Source organism: Podarcis erhardii (genome assembly GCF_964252035.2).
Source record: "Podarcis erhardii genome assembly, chromosome: 2".
Lineage (NCBI taxonomy): Eukaryota > Metazoa > Chordata > Lepidosauria > Squamata > Lacertidae > Podarcis > Podarcis erhardii.
The window spans coordinates 62,986,119-63,007,563 of NC_138498.1; the positions used below are offsets into that span (position 1 = coordinate 62,986,119).

The following is a 21,445-nucleotide window of genomic DNA, read 5'->3' on the forward strand; positions in this document are numbered from 1 at the left end:
GAAGTTATATATTTAAGGACCAAGTTATATGTTACACACAGATGCTGGTGATGAAACCCCATAAGTTGTTTTTTTTTTAATGAAAAGCAGATAAATGAAAAGCAGATACAGTAAAAGGTTTTGAGTGGAAGACTGGTAAGGAAAGGGATGTTTGTTTGCTTTCTCCTACCAATCATTTTAATCCTAAATGTACCTTTATGTCCCCCCTCCCCCCCCCACGGGATTCCAGAATTCTGGGATTCTTATAAACATGCTTTTGGAACTTCTTCACAAGGAAAACACAGGGGTGGTTTTGGTCGTTGCTGTTGCTGCTGCTGTTTTGGAAGTGGGGAGGTTTCGGCTGCAACTTTGCCATTTATCTAGGATTATCCATATACACAATAGGACTTTTACCACCACTTTTCCATCATCACCACAACCTTTCAAGGGTACTTTCCATTACAAAAAAAAACCACACACATTTGTTTTTCATGTATATTGTGCATCTAAGATATCTCACATTAATATGTGCAAGCCATTTAACAAGTATATGTTACAACACTGTAATTGTAGCCGTGGGAGAGTTGTCTTACATAGCGGGATTTACGCTAGCCTATAAAGAAAGGAGAGAGTGAGAGTGATAACAGGTGCCAATTATCCTTAAATCCTCCAGTAGGGGTTCCTTTCACCTTTCACTAAAGAAATCTGCAATATTACTTGTAAAACTGTTAGCACAGCTTTTCCTCCCCCCTCCCACACAAGCAGTGAATGTTTCTTTAGACACTCCTGAAATAAGCACTAAAATTCCTATGGACACCATGTAAGCTGTCCTCCCATAGATTTCTCTACAACAGCCCACAAGTCAACTTGAAATCAATATAACCTTCAAGGTGTGTTAGTAATTCAACAGGCACTTAAATCTTTCACTATATTGAAAGGTATAGAACCTAGATATCCCTATTAACAAAACTGTCAGCAAATGCCCTGGGTTTCATTTTAACTGCAGGGCTTTGTGGAGGGGAACCTTGTGATGACACAATTTAGTATTTAATTATAGGAAGCACATCCCTCAGAGGTCTTACTTAAGTGGCACAAAAAATATATTATACAGAAGTTATTCACCTACTAAACTGGCTTCATTTTCCTCATTCAACAAACCTCAATCTTTTTGCTAAAATTGGCTTTGCTATCACTATTCTCTTTTCTTTTTTTAGTCAAGTGACCTGCATTCAGATGATGCCAGACAAAAAAAAAGTGGGTGGTCTAAGAAGTAGGTACATAACAGAACGGCACATAACAAGGCAGGTTTTATCAATCTGCAGATACCAACCCTGGTTTTAAAGACATTAATATCTTTAATTAATTTCTGTTACAACAACTGTTTTAATAGCACATAAGATTGCAGTAGATTACACAGTTACGCATTATTTTAAAATCAGGCTTATGTAAGGCAGAAGATCGGGAAATAGGCTTACTGCTGTCAAATAAGAGGGAAGGGGGAGAACCAGTGTAGTAGTTACAGCGTCAGACTGAGAACAGGGAAACTCGGGTTCAAATTTCTTCTTCACTATTAAGCTCAGCCACTGGCTGATCTTGAGCCACTCACAATCTCTTGGCCTATCCTCACAGGATTGCTGTGCAAATAAAATGGATGGGTGAAACTGTATGAATACCTCACTGATATACTTAAAAGCAGAGCAGAACAAACAAACAAAAAAATCTAATAAATAAATAAATAAATAAATAATAAACACCATAGATAAAACTGGTGGAGAGAGTGTTATCATAATGTGTGGCCAAGACACAGGATCCAGCAGGGATCACAGATAAGGTCTCCACTCACATCTCCACCACACATTTAAAGCAGTCAAAGAATACTGCTTTGGAAGATAAAAATGGTATATAAATGTATAAATCAATCTTTATTGCAGTCAAAGACCAGAGAGCAAAGTTACCAAGAAAGATAAGCAATTCGCAAATTGTTAAGGGCGCTGAGAGTTGTTAGGAGACCTGTCACAGAATTACAGTTCCTAAGAAGTTCACTGGGTGACCTTGGGCCACTCACCATCTCTTAGCCTAACCTACCCACAGAGTTGTTGTGAGGATGAAATGGGGAGGAGAATCATGTACACCACACCTTGAGATCCTTGGAAGATAAAAATGGTATACAAATGTATCAACCAATCTTTATTGCGGTCAAAGACCATAGAGCAAAGTTACCAAGAAAAGTAAGCAATTTGCCTCCTTGGGGAGGCATCGGAGGAAGCAAAAGATCTAATCTCCAACACAGAACATGCTGTACCACACACACAAAGTATCTTAACTGCAAGGTTATGAAACAGCTGCATTGTATGAAAGAAATAGGGAATGTGAAGGAACTTACACAGTATAATGTCCTTCCATAAAATTCACTCAGATACGACAAGAGTGTGGCTTTGCAATTTAAATACACTCTGAAATACCCAAGAATTTGTCTTACACGCAATAAATTTATATAATTCATAGTGATGAAATTAAATGTATTTTACTCTAGTGCCTTCTATACACATGGCACTTTACCAAGTAGCATAAGCAAGAGAGACAGGCCCTGTCCCATGGAGCTTACATTCTCCTTTTTGTTGTGGGTCTTTTGGTTGCAAATTCACATTTTTTCCCCTTCAAGAAAAAAAAAAGTGCTGCAGGAATCTAATCTCTGACCAGTGCAGTTTCTATTACATTGCAACGCTGCTTGTGGGGATTCTTTAATCAGTTTCTTCCTGTGAAGGGAGAGAAGAGGTGAGACTGCAGGACCTTTCCTTTAGCAGAGTGGGGTGGGGAGCACATCTGAAGAAGTGAGAATAGCTGCAGGCTATGACTTCATTGTCAGGCTGTGTTGCATAGGGAGGACATTTTGGAAGTTTATACCCATAATGCATCCCATTCCAATAGCCTGCTGAAAATTAGATGCTTTCCAGCATCTCGATTCATGCAGACTGGTGTCGATGGGAGATGTATGACTGCATTAAAGTGTAGAGATCTACTCTGTAAGAGAAATAATCTACAGGAAAACACAGAATCTGCCTGGGAATTCTGGATAGTAAAGAAGAGAGCATGTGAAAAGAAGAATAAATTCAAACTAGAAAAAAAAACACACCTGCAAATATATGTTAATAGGCTATCAGGTGATCAAATAAGATGCCACAAAGGGGACAGGCTTGTCTGACTTAGCAAATGGGAGCCTGAGACGACCTCTGCCTGAGAGTAACATTCCCTTGAAGTATATGTTAACTACAGTAATAGAGATTACAGCAAAATAAGGAACAAGCGATTAGAAAACACAGGAAATGTTTTATTCCGAAGGGTGGTACCCAAGTAGTAAGGTAAAAGGTAAAAGGGTAGTATGTCCCATCAGCACAATGATATCCACTTCTATAACTGGACTCCCCCCCCCACACACACATATGCCCTGTACCCTCTGCATATCTGCTCTAAAGAGTTGGAGAAACTCCCTAGAACAGATTTAGGGGGCATGCTGGGGTAGGAGAGTGGGGGGATGAAAATGTTCTTCTGGTCAGTGGAGAGAGCAGCATACAGGAAAGAGTGAATGCCTCTTCAGCAGACATAGAGTCAGATGACCAAACAAAAAGAAGAAGAAGAGTATTTCCCCCTGTCTGGCAGGAAGAGACAGGAAACTCCCTCCAGTCACCAGACTTGGCCTCTTCAACAGCAGTAGGAACTTGTCCAGAGGAATATCTATACAGTATCTACTTAAATGAAAAAGCATACCTATTTGCAATGAGAAAATTGATAAATCCTAAGCAACAGAATGGAACATAAGGGGGGAAATGAGAAAAGGCTACAGAAAGTAGTGGAAAGTCTTGACTGTATTACTGGAGTAAACCACACAAATTCAATGCACCCTATGTTCAGAATAAAAAGCTACCCCAGGGCAGGTTCAACTTGAAGGGTGGGCAAATGGGGATGTAGAGGTAGGTCTCTGTCAGATCTACGGATTATATTCTGTGAAAGAGATTGTGGATGGATAAGCCTTGGTTTGCTGGTCTGTGTCCCAATGCTTGGTGTATTGGGGGAGGGTCCAGGCAGGAATCCAATGATCCCCAGTTGAAACCTGTGGAACATTCAGGCTGCTTTTCAAGCAGTAGGAGGAACAGGAAGCTGAAAACAGAGGCACAACACCTGGGAGACCCAAGAGAGTCCCAGCTACCTCAGCTGTTGTGTACAATCTATTGCAGGGCCTACCTTCCCTGCCTCTCAGTATGTGAGGGAAAGCAAGTTTCCCCCACCTAATTCTAACTAAGAGCTGATGGAGGGGGGTCTGTGGCTTCCCTGAGGGAGAAAATAGGAAAAAATACGGTAACTATGCTTCTCAAAAGAGAAGAGTCCCTGTACCCAATAATGAAGAGTACAGGAGCAGGATCTCAACCGCAGGGAGGTTCTCTCCTCTTCCACCTAGAAACTGAGGGGGGGGGAATCCTTTTCTTATCATATGACCCTGCCTTCTGAAAAGGAGTTAACCCCTTCCTGTATGCTCCACTGTGCATACCTCACTGTGCAAGAAGAAATCCTTGCAGTGATTGCACTGATCCTTTGGACACAGCCCAAAATAAAATCTTTGGAATGGCAGGATACAACAGATGATGAGTTATTCTTCTTTCTCAATTGCTGTCTGAGTGTCAAGAAGAAATCTATAAGAATACTGTAGGAAGAAGTGAATATTGCTTATCACTGTTTCTCCTCCTCTTTTCTATCAATTTGCTGCACTGATAATGTCACACAGAATATTGGAGCAAAAATTCTCCATTCTGCCGAGTTCCTTTTACACAGGAATTGTATGTCGGTCAGGAACATCAATCTGGTATTGTATTCATGCTTATGCTATAGAACCAGCTCCTCTGTAAATAAGAATTAATAATGTCAAGTATTCAACATCACCTAAAGAATTCTGGGCTTGGCACAATGGTTAGATATATAATGTACCATTGCAGCATATTCAAAGGCCCAAAATAAAAGGAATTGGGCATGGCGCCCCACAGCTCCTTTTGGGGGTGAGGGTAAACAGTGCAATGTCATGCCAAACATGTTTCCATGGGAATTTGGAGAAAAGGCCATTTGTCTGACTTTTGCAGTTGGTATGCATTGAGAACAAAGTGGAATTAATTCATCTAAAGGGTTCAATATATCATGCTCATTGTACATTTTTGCAGCTTGTCCAAAGGACTGTGGTTACAAATTCATTTTTCCGCTCAGCCTCTTTAAACTTGTTCCACTTGGTGCTCAATGCACGGTGGCTACAAAGCTCAGTATTCTGGGAGAACACATTCATCTGTGCATTAATTAACAGCCACCCAAATTTCAAAACTTGTAGACAATGACCTACAATTTAGAAAATACCAAAAGCTGCTTCCCTTCAAAGCTGACCTTCAGAGTTGTTGTTTTTCCTTTCACATATACATATGTGCTCACTGTGCATCACCTTGGCCACACATATTAATGCTCATGGAGAAGAGCCATAGCTCAGTGACAGAGCATCTGCTTTGCATGCAGAAAGTCCCTGGTTCAATACCCAGTATCTCCAAGTAGGGCTGGAAATGTTGTCTGCCTAAAACTCTAGAGAGCTGTGGCCAGTCAGCGTGGACAATACTAATCCAGACAGACCAACAGGAAGCTGTCTTATTTTGAATCGGACTATGTTTTTGCACTGTTCTTTCCTTAGGCACGCTTATCACATACTAGCACTTTTCACAAAGCAAAAGCCCTATTTGGAGATTGGGGGTGGGGGTGGAATAAAGCATGCAGTGAGCATGAATGGCCTCCACCCCCAACATCCCTGCGTGTACCTGCCCTGCCAGCTCCACTGGACCTTCCCACGCTGAGCAGGAAGGTCTGAAAGGGTATTCTAAGCACATTTGGTGTAATGCTATTAGAAGCCTTTCTGCAATCAGGAACATTGCATGGTTAGAGTTCCGAAGAGCACGGAGGATTCTAAGCACATTCAGCTGAGCACACAAAGAATCCCGTTTCAGTTCTTCCACCCAATGAGCAGGAAGGTCTGATTCTTTAGCCCGAAGGGATAGGGATGTTGGCAGCAGGGCTAGTGCTTGCTGCTCTGCTCTTCCCTCAACACATTTTCAGGTGAACGCTTTAATAGGGTTAAAATCACAGGCTGTTATATTATAAATGACCCTGCATAAATAATAAGCTTTCTTCCTCATGGGCACAGAAATCAATGGTCTCTTCTAATGGACATTAAACATTTCACCATGGGAGACTTCTGGGTTAGCGCCTCCGGTAATGGCGGAATTCCTCTGATCAGGAGAAATTTGCTTCGTGGGAATCTGGGTCTGGCCACCACGGCGAAGGCGGAGACCCACTAGAAATCACAGGTGGGTGAAGCCTGTGAACGTGGGATTCGGCTGGCACCTTTTGCGCCTCCCCTACTCGCGGGGAGACCCAGTTTCGGGGATCCGGAGCGACGTGGGGTGAGCGGCGTGGTGCTTCGAATTGACTGCTTATTCCACAGAGCGAAGCCGCATAGCTGTTGCCGGAGAGCGCTGACTTTTTCCTGTGGACAATTTGATCTTAAAGTAACTACCCGTGAGTAGAGTGGAGAATTGGATTTTTAAATGTCTTAATTTGGTGCCGAAACGGGGAGGTCTAAAACAGGAAGTCCACCTTCCCCTTTTGTAAATAGATTGAAGCAATGAGGATGCAAGCTGAAGTCACGGAAAGTCTTGTAAATGACTAAATTTTCATCAGTAAAAAATACTAAACCCCCCTTGGTGGCAGGAGAAGAGGGGGGAAAGTTTTGGACTGAGTATACCTGCAGGAGAGAGCGAACAGAGTTAATATACCACCGCTCCGATCCTGGAAACGGGCTGCCAATCAGGACTGACCGTGATTAGCACGTTCACTGACAGTTAGTTAAATAAGAGGAATACATTGTTTCCATTGTCTCCGTCTGCGTTTAAAAAGGAGTAAAAGTAACAGAAAATTGAAACTAACTTTATTGTTTGAATTGAGTTTAAAAGGACTAATACAAATAGAAACTGTTTCCCTCTAGAGGAACTGTTTCCCTCTAGAGGAAGCCTTTGAAACTGTCACAAGAGTTGAGCTGGGGGAATTTCCAGCTGCAAGATAAAACCTGTGAGATTCTGGGGACCTTGAATCGGTTAAGAATGTTGACAGAAGAGGCCTTAGTGGTTGTATTATGTAAGATAAGTGACTCACTGGAACAGCTTCACAAAAAGGTGGATGTGGTAACTAATAAAATCGACAATTTGGGACAAAAAGTGAACACCAATATAGAAACTATTCAGAAACTGACACAGGAATCTACTTTGACATGGCAAACTGCGGAGAAGGCTAGGGAGAAAGTTATTGCTGTTGAACCTAAAGTAACACAATTGGAGAGAGAGAGAGTCCCAGCCTTACAGATGCAATTTGATGACCATAAGTTGATGCCTGCTATGATTGAATTTAAAGAAAATCAGATTCCGAGGATCAGAGCCCTACCTGAACTGGAGAAGGAAAGTTTGATAGATTTCCTCACACAGGAATTTTATGACTTTTGGGACCGGGACTTGGGTCAAGAAGAGATTAAAACTGTGAGGGCCTTTTGGATCTTAGATTTAACTACGGAGATTTGGTTGCCCTGTCGAGAAGGAATAAAATTATCTTTAGGTGGGAGTTTCCCCGAGATCTACTCTTTAGCCTCAAAGGAAGGAAAATGAAAATAAGATCAGTGGAAGACAAAGTAAAGTTCATGTATAAATATGAAGAAGACTCGCAGAAGGGACTTGGAAAAGAGTTAAGAGCATCGGACAGAAGATCACCAGGTTGATGGACTATAGGGAATTGGCGGATTTGACTGGCAGAATCCGGGACCAGGGAGAAGAGTCGGTGGAAGAAGATTGGAAAAAGATTAAAGACTATTTATAAAAATATTGTAAAATTAATGAGTGTTAGAAAAATGTTGGAAAGGAGTTATATGGCTTTAGTAGAAATGTTACAAGGAATTAAGTACAAATGGATTATTAGAGTATTAAAGGGAAAATAAGGTTAAAATATGTTAAGACAATTATATATTAAAGGGGAAAATATGGTTAGAATATGTTAAGATAAATTACAGGACAGAAAACAGAGGAAGATGGAAAGGAATTGCTGAAACAGTTAATTAAAGTGGAATACAAAAAGGGAGGTGTGAGGAGGTCGTTGAAACAAGTAAATGAAAGTTAAGATACTGAACTTATTAGATGTGTTTTAAATTGTGTTTGTTTGGTTTTGTTAATTTAATGTTTTGGGGTTGGTGTTGTGTGGTGTTTTTGTTTTTGTATTGTATTGTATTGTATTGTTTTGTTTAATTCTTTTTCTTTCTTTTGTAGTCTTTAATATGTTAATAAATATTATTTTTTTAAAAAGGGGAAAAAAATAAACATTTCACCATGAAAGTCATACCATTATTCCAAAAGGAGATAATACATATACTCAGCTATTTCTTTGCCTCCTTTGTAAACGCCATGAGGTTTATTATTATCATTATTCAGGGCAACTGTTTGGCTACATCTTTTGTAACCCTGTATGTAGTTGCTGTTGGTTCAAAAAGCTATACAAATAATACCAAATACCAAAGTACAACTGCCAAACAGGCTGAGCAAACAACATTAGTTGCTCCCCACCCCTGTTTCTGAAAGGGATAGTTCCATCTGAGATGTGGGAAAATGAGTTATAAAAGGGTTGATTTTAAGCCGGGATTAGTGAAACATGACTCTAAGACAATCTGGCACATGTCGTAAGTCAACATTCATATGCAGGTTTTGGTAAGCCAACACCATGGTGAAAACGTTTCCTGCAAGTCTTCATACCAAACAGTTAAGCTACACACCCAGCAAAATAAGTAATTCTAGGACTAAACTGCTGCAGTCGAGAGACAGCAATTTTTAAGCTTACCCATGTGAAACAACAACAATCAAACCATCCACTCAGCACAAACTAGCACATTAAGGAGAAAGCTAATGTTTATTTTACATGGAGGAATGTTCAAAATGTGACACAAACGCATGCACCCCATTTAAAACTGCAAAATTGCACAGTGCCCAAAAGACTTTCCAACCTAATTTTGGTGGATGTTTGTAGATCAACCCTTGGTCAATGTCATATTTTGGAAAGCCTAGCTTTTCAGATACCATGCTGTCCAGTTAACTTGGAAGATGTAGCAACCAAAGAATAGATGGGTACAGATGACCACTTTTGCCATATTAAAATTGATTCACAGCCAATTAAGGAGCAAGAGGCTCCAAGATTGGCCTGAAATTCATGCTTCAGACATACCATAGTTTTCGCTCTATAAGACGCACCCAACCATAAGACGCACCTAGTTCTAGAAGAGGAGAACAAGAAAAAAAAGTTATCTCCCTCTCTGCGCAGTGCCCCTTCAGCAAAGCGGCAGGAGAAGTGGAGCCCCTTCCATTTCTCCTCCCGCTTTGCAGAAGGGGCGCTGCTCCCTCTCTCTGCGAAAGCAACGCGAAGCCTCCTGAGCACAGCGGGAGCGCACCAATCCCTCTTGGTCTCCTGGCTTCAGCGAAAGCTGTGCAGCCTGCATTCACTCCATAAGACGCACACACATTTCCCCTTACTTTTTAGGAGGGGGAAAGTGTGTCTTATAGAGCGAAAAATACAGTAATTAATCCAGGTCTCCACTGGTGGTTATGATTCAGCCAGTCATGCTGCTGTCAACAATAAGAACAGTAGGTCCTCGTGCTTGATTACTGGGTTTGTGTCAATTTCGAGCACTAATAGGGCTATGGATTGGTTGGGCTTTAATTCCAAGCTTATTATGCAAACAAATATTTCCCCAGAGTTTTACACTGTGTTGCAGGCCCACCATGCATGCAAAAAGAACCATAATTCCAACAGCCTTTCCAACATAATGGGGACAATGTCTTACTTATATTAGACAGTTGCACTGGGAACCAATGGCAGCGGAGAAGGACCTTAAGGCATGTCTCTTGAAGGTGGGTAGAGATTGTCTTTAATGTGTGCAGGGGACTTAAGCTTGTCAGGTTTGTGTTTTTTTGTGCGGCTGCCTGTGCTTGCAAGAGACACAGAACATACTCACTTATTAAGTTGGCACTTCAAAGCACACGCTGAGGTTTGGTTGAGAAAACATCACCTCTGAACCTTCCAAGTCTACAAGTTCCTTAGAAAGCTGTAGTTGGACAAGTTGCAATGTTTGTGATACTGGCAAATGCTGAGCCAAAGTGTAACAAATACCAAAAGGTATCTGGTTAACTGCTAGCCCCAGGAGAACCATTTCACTTTAAACTCTCCAGACAAGGCTCTACAGTAACTAGAAAAGAAAGGGTGCCACAATTTTTCCTGGATAGTCAAGATGAAGAACAGAACACCTATTTTGCAACAGAGGACCTTGAAATACTTATTATATGGAAACGTCCTGTGATCTTTAATTAAAAACAGAATCACAACAAGAGATGCCTGTTGCTACAAAGGGGGAAATGTGCCTTTCTCCTTAGGTACTACGTCTTACACTTGCTTATTTTTCAAGCCAGGATACAATCTCCCATACCTTATTTTGGTTAGATGAGCACCACTAGTCAACAGCATTTGCAGAGATCTCATAACTAACATTTATCTTCTATTAGAAAAACAGTATGTCAATGAAATATGTGTGGGCAGGATGAAATTAACTACAAATAAGAAATGCCACCTTGAAGTGGTTTCAATAATTTTTTCATTACTGCTTTTGTTCTGTTCTTTCAGCTCCCCTGACCTCCTTAATAGTTTTGTAACAGTTAAGAGGGAATCAAAGCAAAAATTTCACAGGGAAAAGAGAGATTTGATAATTTTTTATATTATTATTATTAGAAAACCAGAAGTTTTCAAACGTTACTTTTTAAAAGGAACAAGTGACTTCCACATAGTCTCTCTTAAAACCCCAAAAGGCTGATTACTCAAGGCTTAGCTAACCTAAAGATGGAAGAAAAAGAAGCAAATACTTTTATTCTTAGCAAAAAAAGAAAAGGGGGGTGTTAATGCAATATGGAAACAGTAAGACACTTTTTTAAAAAAATCATTCAACAGGTATTCCCCGCAGTGATGATGAACCACAGGAAATCTCAAGTTCTATGCATACAGCAACTCTAATTTTACTGCAGAAGAGTAGGCAACACCTCTGTCACCCAGTCTGCCACTCCAAAAGTACAGGGAACCAAATAGCAGACACACACCTTTGAAATGATGCTGAATTAAAATCTTAAAACAAAGCAAGCCTTCTTCATATTTTTGGTATATGAGGTAAGAAATAAAAGGAGAAATGCAGGGCAGATACTGCCATCATTACATTATCCTAATTTCCCATGGGTTTAAATTAAAGTGTGTTTTCAAGTTATGTAGTTGCTTAACATACCAAGAAAGCACAAAACTAGCTGGCCAACACCAATTCTTAGAATCACAGAATTGAGGGGGTATCTATTCTGGCCTCCGCTTCCCCAACAGATGGCTGTTCAGCTTCTGCTTGAATGGTTCCAGCAAAAGATCTTACCACCCAACTAGGTAATTGGTTGATCTGCTCTTGCCATGGAGACATTTATCCCATTGTTCAACCAAAATCTATCTTTCCATAATTTCAGCCAATTAAGTCTTTCCCTTTTAGGCATCAGAGAAAAAGTATTTACCTTTTTCTAACCAACTGCCTCTCAGATATTTGGAGAGCGCTATTCTGTCTTCCCCCTCTGTCTTCTCTTCTCCACGTTGAATATACCTAGTTCCTTCAACCATCTCACAGGATTGTTTTTCCTATTGATCACCTTTGTTGCTCATTTCTGAACCCATTCCAATTTGTCTATATCCTTCTTAGTGTGAAAACTAAGGTTCTACTAATGCAGCCTAAAATCACATTAATTGTTTTTGTAGCTGCATCACACTGCTGGCTCATGGTCACTTTGTCATCTGCTACAATCCTGAGATCATATACTACTGCAAAGTCACGTATACCCCAACCTATGCGGGTTAATTTGCCTAGATGCAGAACTTGTTAGTTGCAGCCCAGCCTTCCCTTCTATCAAGATCATTGTATTACTTTCTTCTGAGGCGTTAGCTATCCATCCCAGTTCTGTGTCATCTGTAAATCTGATGAGGATTCCTACCTGCCTTCTAACCTATTGGTAAAAGGATTAAAGGTTACTAGACCCAACCTCCCTCCTGTTTGATGAGGAACCATTAATGAGCACTCTTCAATATGGTTTTTCAGCCAGCTGTGAATCTATCTGATGGTACTATCAAGTGGCCCACATGCAGTCGGTTTGCAAACCAAAGGGGGCTTTGTCAAATGCCATGTTGAAATCAAGTTAAATTACAATCATGGCATTCCTACAATCTACATGATAAAAGGAGATTAGTCTGGCAGACTTTATTCTTGAGAAAGTCATGCTGGCAAGAAGAAGAAGAGGAGGAGGAGGAGGGAGGAGGGAGGGAGGGAAGGAAGGAAGGAAGGAAGGAGGGAAGGAAGGAAGGAAGGAGGGAAGGAAGGAAGGAAGGAAGGAAGGAAGGAAGGAAGGAAGGAAGGAAGGAAGGAAAAGTTATGCTGGCTCCTACTAATCACTAAAGTTGCTTATATATTTCTTACAAATTGACTCCTCTATAATCTGTTCTATTACCTTTTTAGATATTGAAGTCAGGCTGACCTGTCTGTTAGTTTCTCAGATCTTTGAAAGTTGGGACACTTGCCCATGGTACCTGTTCTCCAGAATTTCTTAAAAGATTATAAAAAGAGACCCTGATAGTACACCAGCAAGTTCCTTAAAATGCAAGTCATCTGGCTTTAAAGATATGCACTCATTTAAAGAAGCTAGGCACTGCCTGGCCAGCTCCTTATCAATCTTAAAATGAAGTCCTACCCCCATACCAGTTATATTACTTATGTAAGGCTGCACCTCTTTTTGGAAATAAAACAGGGGCGAAATAGGAAATTTTGCCTTCTCTTCATCATTTGTTAACATTTCACCATCCTTGCTGAACAACTTCACATTAAATTTTGTGTGTAATTGTGTTAATCCTTCTTTTACTGGATACTGGGGGGAGGAGGGTAATCTCATGTTATCCTGTATAACAGGTAGCCTAAGCAAAAAGCAGATACAGCCACAGACATCCGTATAAGTTATCACCAGCTGGTAATAAGCCTGCATTGGGTAAGTGGATCACATCCTGTTTGAACTTGGTGCTAATTCAGATAAATAATTTGCTGAAAAAATTTCAGAATGTGTGACAAGGAGTCACTCCTTTGTGGAATGCAGCTGCCACATTGGAACATAATGGTTCAAGGGTTTAATTGCTACTTGGCCACCAGAGCATTTCCCCACCTCCAGATCATCAGTCAAACCCGTCACTACAATCAGCAGGAAGAAGTCAAGGCTACCTGGTAGCCTATTAAATAAATGGCTTCCGTCAACTTCCTAATGAGCAGGTTTCAGCTGAAAAAACCCACAACTCTGCTTCCTTCACAGATTCAGTGTGCAGAGAGAGAGAGAGAGTGATAGAGAGAGAGAGCTTCCAGGGGTGAAGGCAAACCACTACATTAGTAGCACTACATTAGCAACATAAGCCTGGGCAGTGTGTATGGAGGTCCTGGGCTGCCCAGACAACAAGGCCCCCTTTCTCAGACTTGCTGATGTGGTCCAAAGGAAAGCAGAGCAATATCTTTGGCAGCAGCTTGGCTGCAGGAGTTGCTGGAAGGAAGCGTACAAGGTGCCATCCAATTGTCTTAGGGGCTCTACTCTGGATTTGTGTAGGGTTTACTCCTTAGCCTTTTCTTCTCCCGAAAATATCCTGCAAGGCAGTGAAGGTTTAGGGTAAGTTTTCCTTCTCTTAGATGGGCTATCTTCCCAGGTTGATGAGTCCCATCTGCCCTTAAGCAGACAGAAAAGGATGCTAAAGAAATAATTTGAGGAACACATTGCTAAAAACATTGAGACATAAGATGTAAAGACAAGGAGCTCTTTATATTGTTATATGGCTCAGGAGTTGGTTAAGTTGCACAAAACAAAGAGTAGGGATGAATGGACAGTTCTCTGAATGGAGAGTAGAAGTGGACTTCCCCAAGGTTCAGCATTTGAAACTGTGCATTTTAGCTTCTTCTTCATCATCATCATCATCATCATCATATTTATATCCTGTCCATCAGGATGGGCTTCCCCACCCTATCAAGAGTTAGGAGTGAGAAATGAGGTGGCCTGGTTTGCTGATGATATTAAATTCTTCAGTCATTAATACAAAAATAGTGAATAGCTCCAAAAGGACGTCTTCAAACCAAGTGAATGGTTAAATGGCAAATGCAGTTCAATGTAAACAAGTGTAAAGTGAGGCATGTTGGGGCAAAATATATTAATTTCACATATGTGCTCATGGGGTCTGAACTGGCAGTGACAGACTAGGGACAAGACCTTGGAGTCATAGTAGATGATAGCTCAATGAAGATGTCAACCCAGTGTGTGGTGGCTATGAAAGAGGAAATTCCATGCTAGGGATCATTAGGAAAGGGTTTTAAAATAAAACTGCCAATATCATCATGCTGTTATACAAATCTATGGCAAGGCAGTATTTGGAATACTGTACAGTGGTACCTCAGGTTACATACGCTTCAGGTTACAGACTCCACTAACCCAGAAATAGTACCTCGGGTTAAGAACTTTGCTTCAGGATGAGAACAGATATCATGTTCCGGTGGCATGGCAGCAGTGGGAGGCCCCATTAGCTAAAGTGGTGCTTCAGGTTAAGAACAGTTTCAGGTTAAGTACAGACCTCCGGAACGAATTAAGCTCTTAACCCGAGGTACCACTGTACACATTTCTGGTCGCCTCGCCTCAAAAAGGATATTATATAGCTGGAAAAGGCAACCAAAACAATCAAGGAAACAGAGCAACTCCTGCCTGTGAAGAAAGGTTGCAGCATTTGGGTCTTTTTAGCCTAGAGAAAAGGCAAGAGGTGACATGATAGAATTTTATAAAATTATGCATGGCATGGGGAAAAGTGACAAGAGAAAAGTTTTCTCATTCTCTCATAATGCTAGAACTCATGGCATCCAATGAAGCTAAAGGCTGGAAGATACAAACACAAAGACAGTACTCCACAGCACATAGATAAACTATGGAATGCAACCGAGATAGTGTTTAAATTCATGGAGCAGAGGGCTAATAATGGCTACTAGTTGCAGGTGGTAAAGTTTCTGAATACCAGTTGCTTGAAACCACAGGAGAGGAGAGTGCTCTTTTACTCAAATCCTGCTTGTGGGTTTCCCACAGTAATCTGGTTGGCCACTGTGAGAACAGGATGCTGGATGAGATGGGCCATTGGCTTGATCCAGCAGGCACTTCCTACATTCTTCTATAAAGTCAAGGCTTCCTTCTTCCCGCATCCCCTAAATCTGCTCCAGAGTCCCCCAACTCTCCATAGCATATTTTGAGGGTGCTTAGGGGAGAAGAGAGGAAAGTGAAGTCTCTGTTGTGAGGGTGGAAATCCATTCTGCTCACGTACAGGCAGCATTAGACGCAACCCTATATAAGACACTGCTTGTTATTTGCAAATAGTCAATATGAGCATAGTCCATAGACACATATTTTGAAGAAAGAAAAACTTGGAAGATTAACCCCCTTAGATAATGAGGCAGGGAGAAAATGCTGTTATTTTGATACATGAAGTTAAGAGGAGATGATTAATAGTGTGAACAACAAAAATAAACCGCAGAAAAGACTCTCCCTTTAATCTGGAGGATCATCTCAGTACAGTAGGTATGCTTACCTATGTGCCATTTCTTTTTTAAATAGAAAACCACATTCCTTTATCTTTTGTAGTCATCATGCACACAGTCACATGACCATGTTTTCAAGTGTCCAAAAGAGCTGAGTGCCAAAACAGATCATATGTAATATTTTCAAGAAAAAGATCCAAATAGCAATAGCTGCCATAAAGAATTTCTTCACTGATATCAGTCCCCAAATCTCTTTAACTGAGGCTCTGTAGGGAAATAGTTTTAATGAGATTTAAACCACAGCTGAAAGAACCTTTTAGCTGATGAGTAATGCAAAGGAAGCAAGTAACAGAAGCATCACAAAGCCAAAACCCATTATACAGCAGTAACAAAGACGCATTGTTTAAATGGGTAAGGGGAAGTAAAGTAGCCTTGAGACAGATGGATGATGTGGCCCTAATGACTTTTAAAGTGCAGAAACTAGCAGCAAAAGTAGAGACACTAAGTTAATAAAGAGGCTAAGCAGTGTGCAACGCACAATATCCATTAGCTTTGCCAGACTAACACCAAGAGCCATGAATGGCTATTCCTTTAAGCGGTTGCTTTCAAGTGCAGTTTGACAGAGGCCAGGCTTAGCAAAGCTGCCCCCATCATTTACCCTCAAAGCAGCACTAACAGCCCATGCCTGTAACTGTCCATTAACAGTATGCACCTTTTGTTTTGGGGCATTCTGAAAACAGAGTACTCCACAAAGGAGGCAAAGCTATAGAAAATCATTATGCACAGTGTCCTTCCCTCACCTTTTCCAGTCTACCCCTGTCACAAAGATAACATGATGTCGACTGCATGATGGATTCGCTCTGCCTCGTAATCAGCGGCTCCCATTATTGTTGGCAACGATTTTGCAGATGCCCTTTCCTTACATGTATTCCCAGTGCAAATGTGATCAATGCAGAAAGGGAATAACATAGTATTTTACTGGCACTTGTACTCTGCTGTGTACATCAATCACCCTGGTTAAGAAGAGGAGCAACAAGTTTCACCAGGTTAAAATGTTAAGCATATACCACCACCAGTGATGCCATTAGGCAGGCCCTGGGGCAAAATTCCACAGCACTCTTCGGCAGAATGAGTAGAAGCACCCATTAATATCAAAACAGTCCCCATAAGAACATAATCTAAAATTACCTAACTGCACTACTGTATCCTCTGCACATCTAGATCCACTTTTAAACACATATGTTCCTCTTCCTAGTTATGCTTCATTCTATTAAAAAGGAAAACATGAGTGATGTGATGGGAACTGATCCTCTTATGCTGTTATAAGATGTAAGGTGCAATATGATAGCCAAATCTAATCCTCAGTAGGCCAGTATGATGATGATGATGATGATGATGATGATGATGATGATAATGATGATGATGATGATGTTAACCATATTATGAACAATTCATGAAAACAAAATACTTTGGGCACTCAGCTTACTGAGAGATGAAGAGCTGAGAAACCAGCTAATAGAAGTTGTATAAACAGCTGGGTAAAGTGGCAAAGAGAAAGAAACCCTGTGTCCAGGTAAGATGATTGAAGATGGTGAGGTTTGGCAGAGCTCTACAAAACACATTCCACACAACTAGGGAAGGGCTATAGCTCAGTGGAAGAGCTTTTGCCTTGCACGCCGAAGGTTCCAGGTTCAATTCCAGGCATGTCCAGATAGGGCTGTCAATGTTCCCTGCCTTAAACCCTGGAGAGCCACTGCCAATCAATGTGGACAACTCTTGAGCTAAATGGACCAGTGGTCTACCTACAGTAAAAAACAAAACAGCACTAAGTTTACTAGACAGAGGCAACAGTTGCCTCTTATTCAGTTAAGCAGCATCTAAAGGAAAACCTTTCTGTTCCAAGCACTGATCAATCCATATATACAATGGATTCTTTACGACCAAAACTACTTCAGGACTGTAGCTGTGAGTTATTGACAAGTAAAGAGATCCAATGGTAATCCTCTCTTTTTCATGAGGTGCCCCCCCCCTTTTAATGTATCATGGCCCTCTTTGTTTGACACTGGTTTATGCATTCCATGCATGTATTAATTTCAGGGGCTTTTTTTTTTTTTTTTACCTCTCTGTTAATATTCTGTACCATCATAACAATTATTAGATGAAGGAAGAAGACAAAACTCTCTCAATTTTTCTCAAATAGATAAAAATGTACTAGTCTTGAGAGAGCCTACTTTAGAAATTATTGCTTTCACAATGCAAACTTGTCCTACAACCATTGACAAGGTTTTGCTGCTCTTCCAGCATAACTGATGGGAGCTAGGTGTATATATTAGCTTGTGGGTGGCGGTGGTAACAAGACCAAGGGAGTGAACTGCACAACCAGCATGATATTCCCTCTGTAACTTGATAGGAAAGTTGATTTGATTTATGCTACACTTAAATAGTTTTCTGTGGTGAAGAAAATAAGACAAGACAAGTTGCAAAATTATAACTGTGTGATCACTAGAAGAAAGGGGATACTTGTGACCATAAATAGAATATTCCTTAGGCGTTTTGACAAGTAGATAACTAAATATTTCTACAAAAACAAAAGTAAGGTATCTGATAATGCTATAGCCCAATCCTAAAATCCAAAGCTCCTTTCGGAACAGACCTCTTTAAACATGTTGTTCTGTTATTCCAATAGCATAAGTAGTTAATAATGGGATCAGGATGCAGGTATAACTCAATAACTAAACTTTCATCTTGACAGACAACTGATGCTCCTCAGTCATTAAACTTACATCTCAGCAGTCAAGTGTCTACTCGTCTGAACTACTGTGCCAGCAATGTGTTGCATAAAACTGAGGACAAGGATTGTTGTGCAACTGTAATATTGCAGAACTGTGGCACTGCAACTCTGATGAGGATTGGGACTGGGTTTACAACAGTATAGCAACCCCGATTCTTAATGCTGTTACACTGGCAATAACCACTACTGCCAGATGTGGTGTAATATAAGGTCATAAAGTGAAACAGAAAAGAACATGAGAAGATGTGCCAGAATGAACTGTGCCTGAAATGGTCACATCTCAGACATCAACATAAAGTCCATTTTTACTACCCCAGAACAAAAATTGCTAGCACTACCTTTATTATTTTTGTTCACTGTTGCGATTCTTAACTCCCTGTTATCAAGGACCCCAGCAATAGTCCTTGATAAGAATCGTAGGTATAAATTCCTTGATAAGAATCGTAGGTATAAATTCCAAGTTCTTCATGTAATTATCCATGCAAGTCATCCTTAACACTGCCACTACCATACATACCATACATACATCAAAGTGCCCAGAAAGAAGGTTTGGGAGGGACAAGTATAAGCTTTATTATATTTATTCACATCTTGCCCCAACAATGCACAACATTTCCAAGATAGATTTTGTTCCTATTGTGCATAAGGAGCAAGTGTTAGATTGTTCCACTGAGATTATAGGGGAAGACTTTTATTTGCAATACATTAACTGTGACCAATTAAATTCCTTTACAGGGGTATAACTGACTGGCCAGCCACTGTCCTTCATATTTTACAAAACACTTTTTCTTAATATAGAAAATATCTTTTCCAATACAGAGATACAATTTCTGTTTATGAAAAAGTAATGTATGAAGTGGCCTCAAGAAAAGTAAACAAGTGAGTGGTGATGCAAATATTTTTCATCCTCCCACATTATGAAGTTAGCTGCCAGATAGTCTATCACCTTTCCAGCATATGCATTTTAGAGTGATACAAAACAACACTAGAGCCACCATTCAACACATTATTGTGTTCTTTCCAACATGAAGCTACAAGTCTTAAAAAGCAGCATGTGAAGCAGTTCTCGAAGACCTAATAACATGCCTCCAACATGGTCTCTTGCTCTACCTGCATCAAATGTGGTATCTCTTCCTACTTACATGCCTTAATGTGCCATAGCCATCACTTTACCAAAACATAAAGGTAAAGGTAAAGGGAACCCTGACCATTAGGTCCAGTCATGACCGACTCTGGGGTTGTGGCGCTCATCTCATTTTAGTGGCCGAGGGAGCCGGCGTACAGCTTGCAGGTCATAAGAGGTAAATTGCTTTTAGGGAGGTTCATGATTACAACTGTATTTATTTTATTTAAAACACCAACAGAGGAAGATATGGGGGAAATGCTTAATATTCAGCTAAAATGCAGGATGTGGAGAGAGGGATGCAAAGAGGCACTAAATGTGTAAAAAAAAGGAAAGAAAACTAGCGGCATAAGAACAAACTGCTTTATTTGATAACTGCTTGGCTGCCCTTCAAGCTAACCCACTCGCCTTCCCTCAACAGGCAAGCTTACAGATATCACACAAAAAGTCTTCAAGAACACAGGTCAAGACTGGAGAACTCAATTTCCTCGCCTTCAGTTCAATTTGAGCAGTATAAAGTTCAGGGCCATTTTGAACACAAGGGTTGCATGCCCTGCCTGGCCACTTTGGCTACAGCCCAGAGTTAAAAACCTGCACACATAAAAACATCCTGTGTAAATAGGCAATGGTGGGAGTCTTAGATGTTCTATCAAAGAGCAGCCTAAACAATACAAGGGTAAAAAAACAAAGGGAGCTAGGGTGAGAGACTACCTGTTCCAAGGAGGCAACCACAGAACAGATTTTGTCACACTCTCTGTGAGGGCACAGAGAAAAATGGTGGTGGGTAGGTGGGAATCCTTAAACACCACTTTCTCAGAGAAAGGGGGCTTTTTTGCGTCAGAAGCAGGAAAAGAGGAATTGAGGAAAAAACAAATGACCAGACAGCAATCTGGGATGTAGGAAAGACCTGAAGAGGAGGCAGTGCTAGGTGTCAAGGAATCTGGGAGGAAGGGGTGGTTTTCGGGGGACGCCTCGCCTCTCCAACCCCAACAAAACTCGAAATGCGGTTCAGTTGCGAGAGGCACCCAGAAAAACATTTAAGTTGCATGTCAGGGTCTCCTGGCCTCATCCAGCCCGAAGAGGGGACCTTCTCAGCAGGTGGCGGCGGCGGCCTTTTGGGGTCCCCTGGGGCGGGGGGAGATGCTGCCTCTCCCCCTCGGGTGCTGCCTGGGGTGGGGGCTCCCTCTCCCCTCTCCTCCCGGGCCAGGCGCAGTGCGTAAGGCGGGAACCCTCCCTCGCTCCCTCCCCGCCCGGCTCCGAGCGAGTCCCGTCCTTACCTTTGTGCCCGCCGAAGGCCCCGTACCAGGAGAGCGAGAAGAGCGCGCAGAGGCAGCCGAGCAGCAGCGTGAGGAAGGTGCCATTGCGGAGCCTCATGTCCCCCGTCTCCTCGGCGATGGCTGCGGCTGGAGAGGCCGCATGTCCCGGGCGCTACGCGGCGGCCTCAGCCTCCCGGGCCCGGCAAGGAGAGGCGGCGGCGGCGGCGGCGGCGGCAGGGGCTGCCAGTGCCCGGGCGGGCGGGCGGGCGGGACTCGCCGCCCCCGCCTCCTCCTTCCCCTCCTCCTCCTTCTTCGGCGCCTCCGCCCGCTGCCCTCATGCACTGGCCGCGCCCCACCGGGCCGCCGGCTCCAGCAGGCAGCAGGGGCTGCTCTCGCCGCCGTTTGCCTTTCCCCGGGCCTGGAGGAGAGAGGGGGGCTGCCGTGCCGCCGAGGGAAGAGAAGGGGCGGAGATGATGGCAGCACCGTGTTAAAGGAGCCGTGCGCGCGCGCGCGCCTGGGCGCCGCCGGCAGCAGCAGCC

General features: G+C 42.0%; 1 protein-coding gene across 1 annotated transcript in view; it reads right to left on the reverse strand.

The window, feature by feature from the left end:
• The window catches only part of MGAT4B (alpha-1,3-mannosyl-glycoprotein 4-beta-N-acetylglucosaminyltransferase B), a 77,509-nt gene extending 56,347 nt beyond the window's left edge, over positions 1–21,162 (reverse strand). The window contains exon 1 of the mRNA XM_081851437.1: positions 20,928–21,162. Within this exon, the coding sequence (XP_081707563.1) occupies positions 20,928–21,024 (97 nt within the window). The 5' untranslated portion in view covers positions 21,025–21,162. The remainder of the gene's footprint in view (positions 1–20,927) is intronic.
• Between the last annotated feature and the right edge of the window lie 283 nt (positions 21,163–21,445).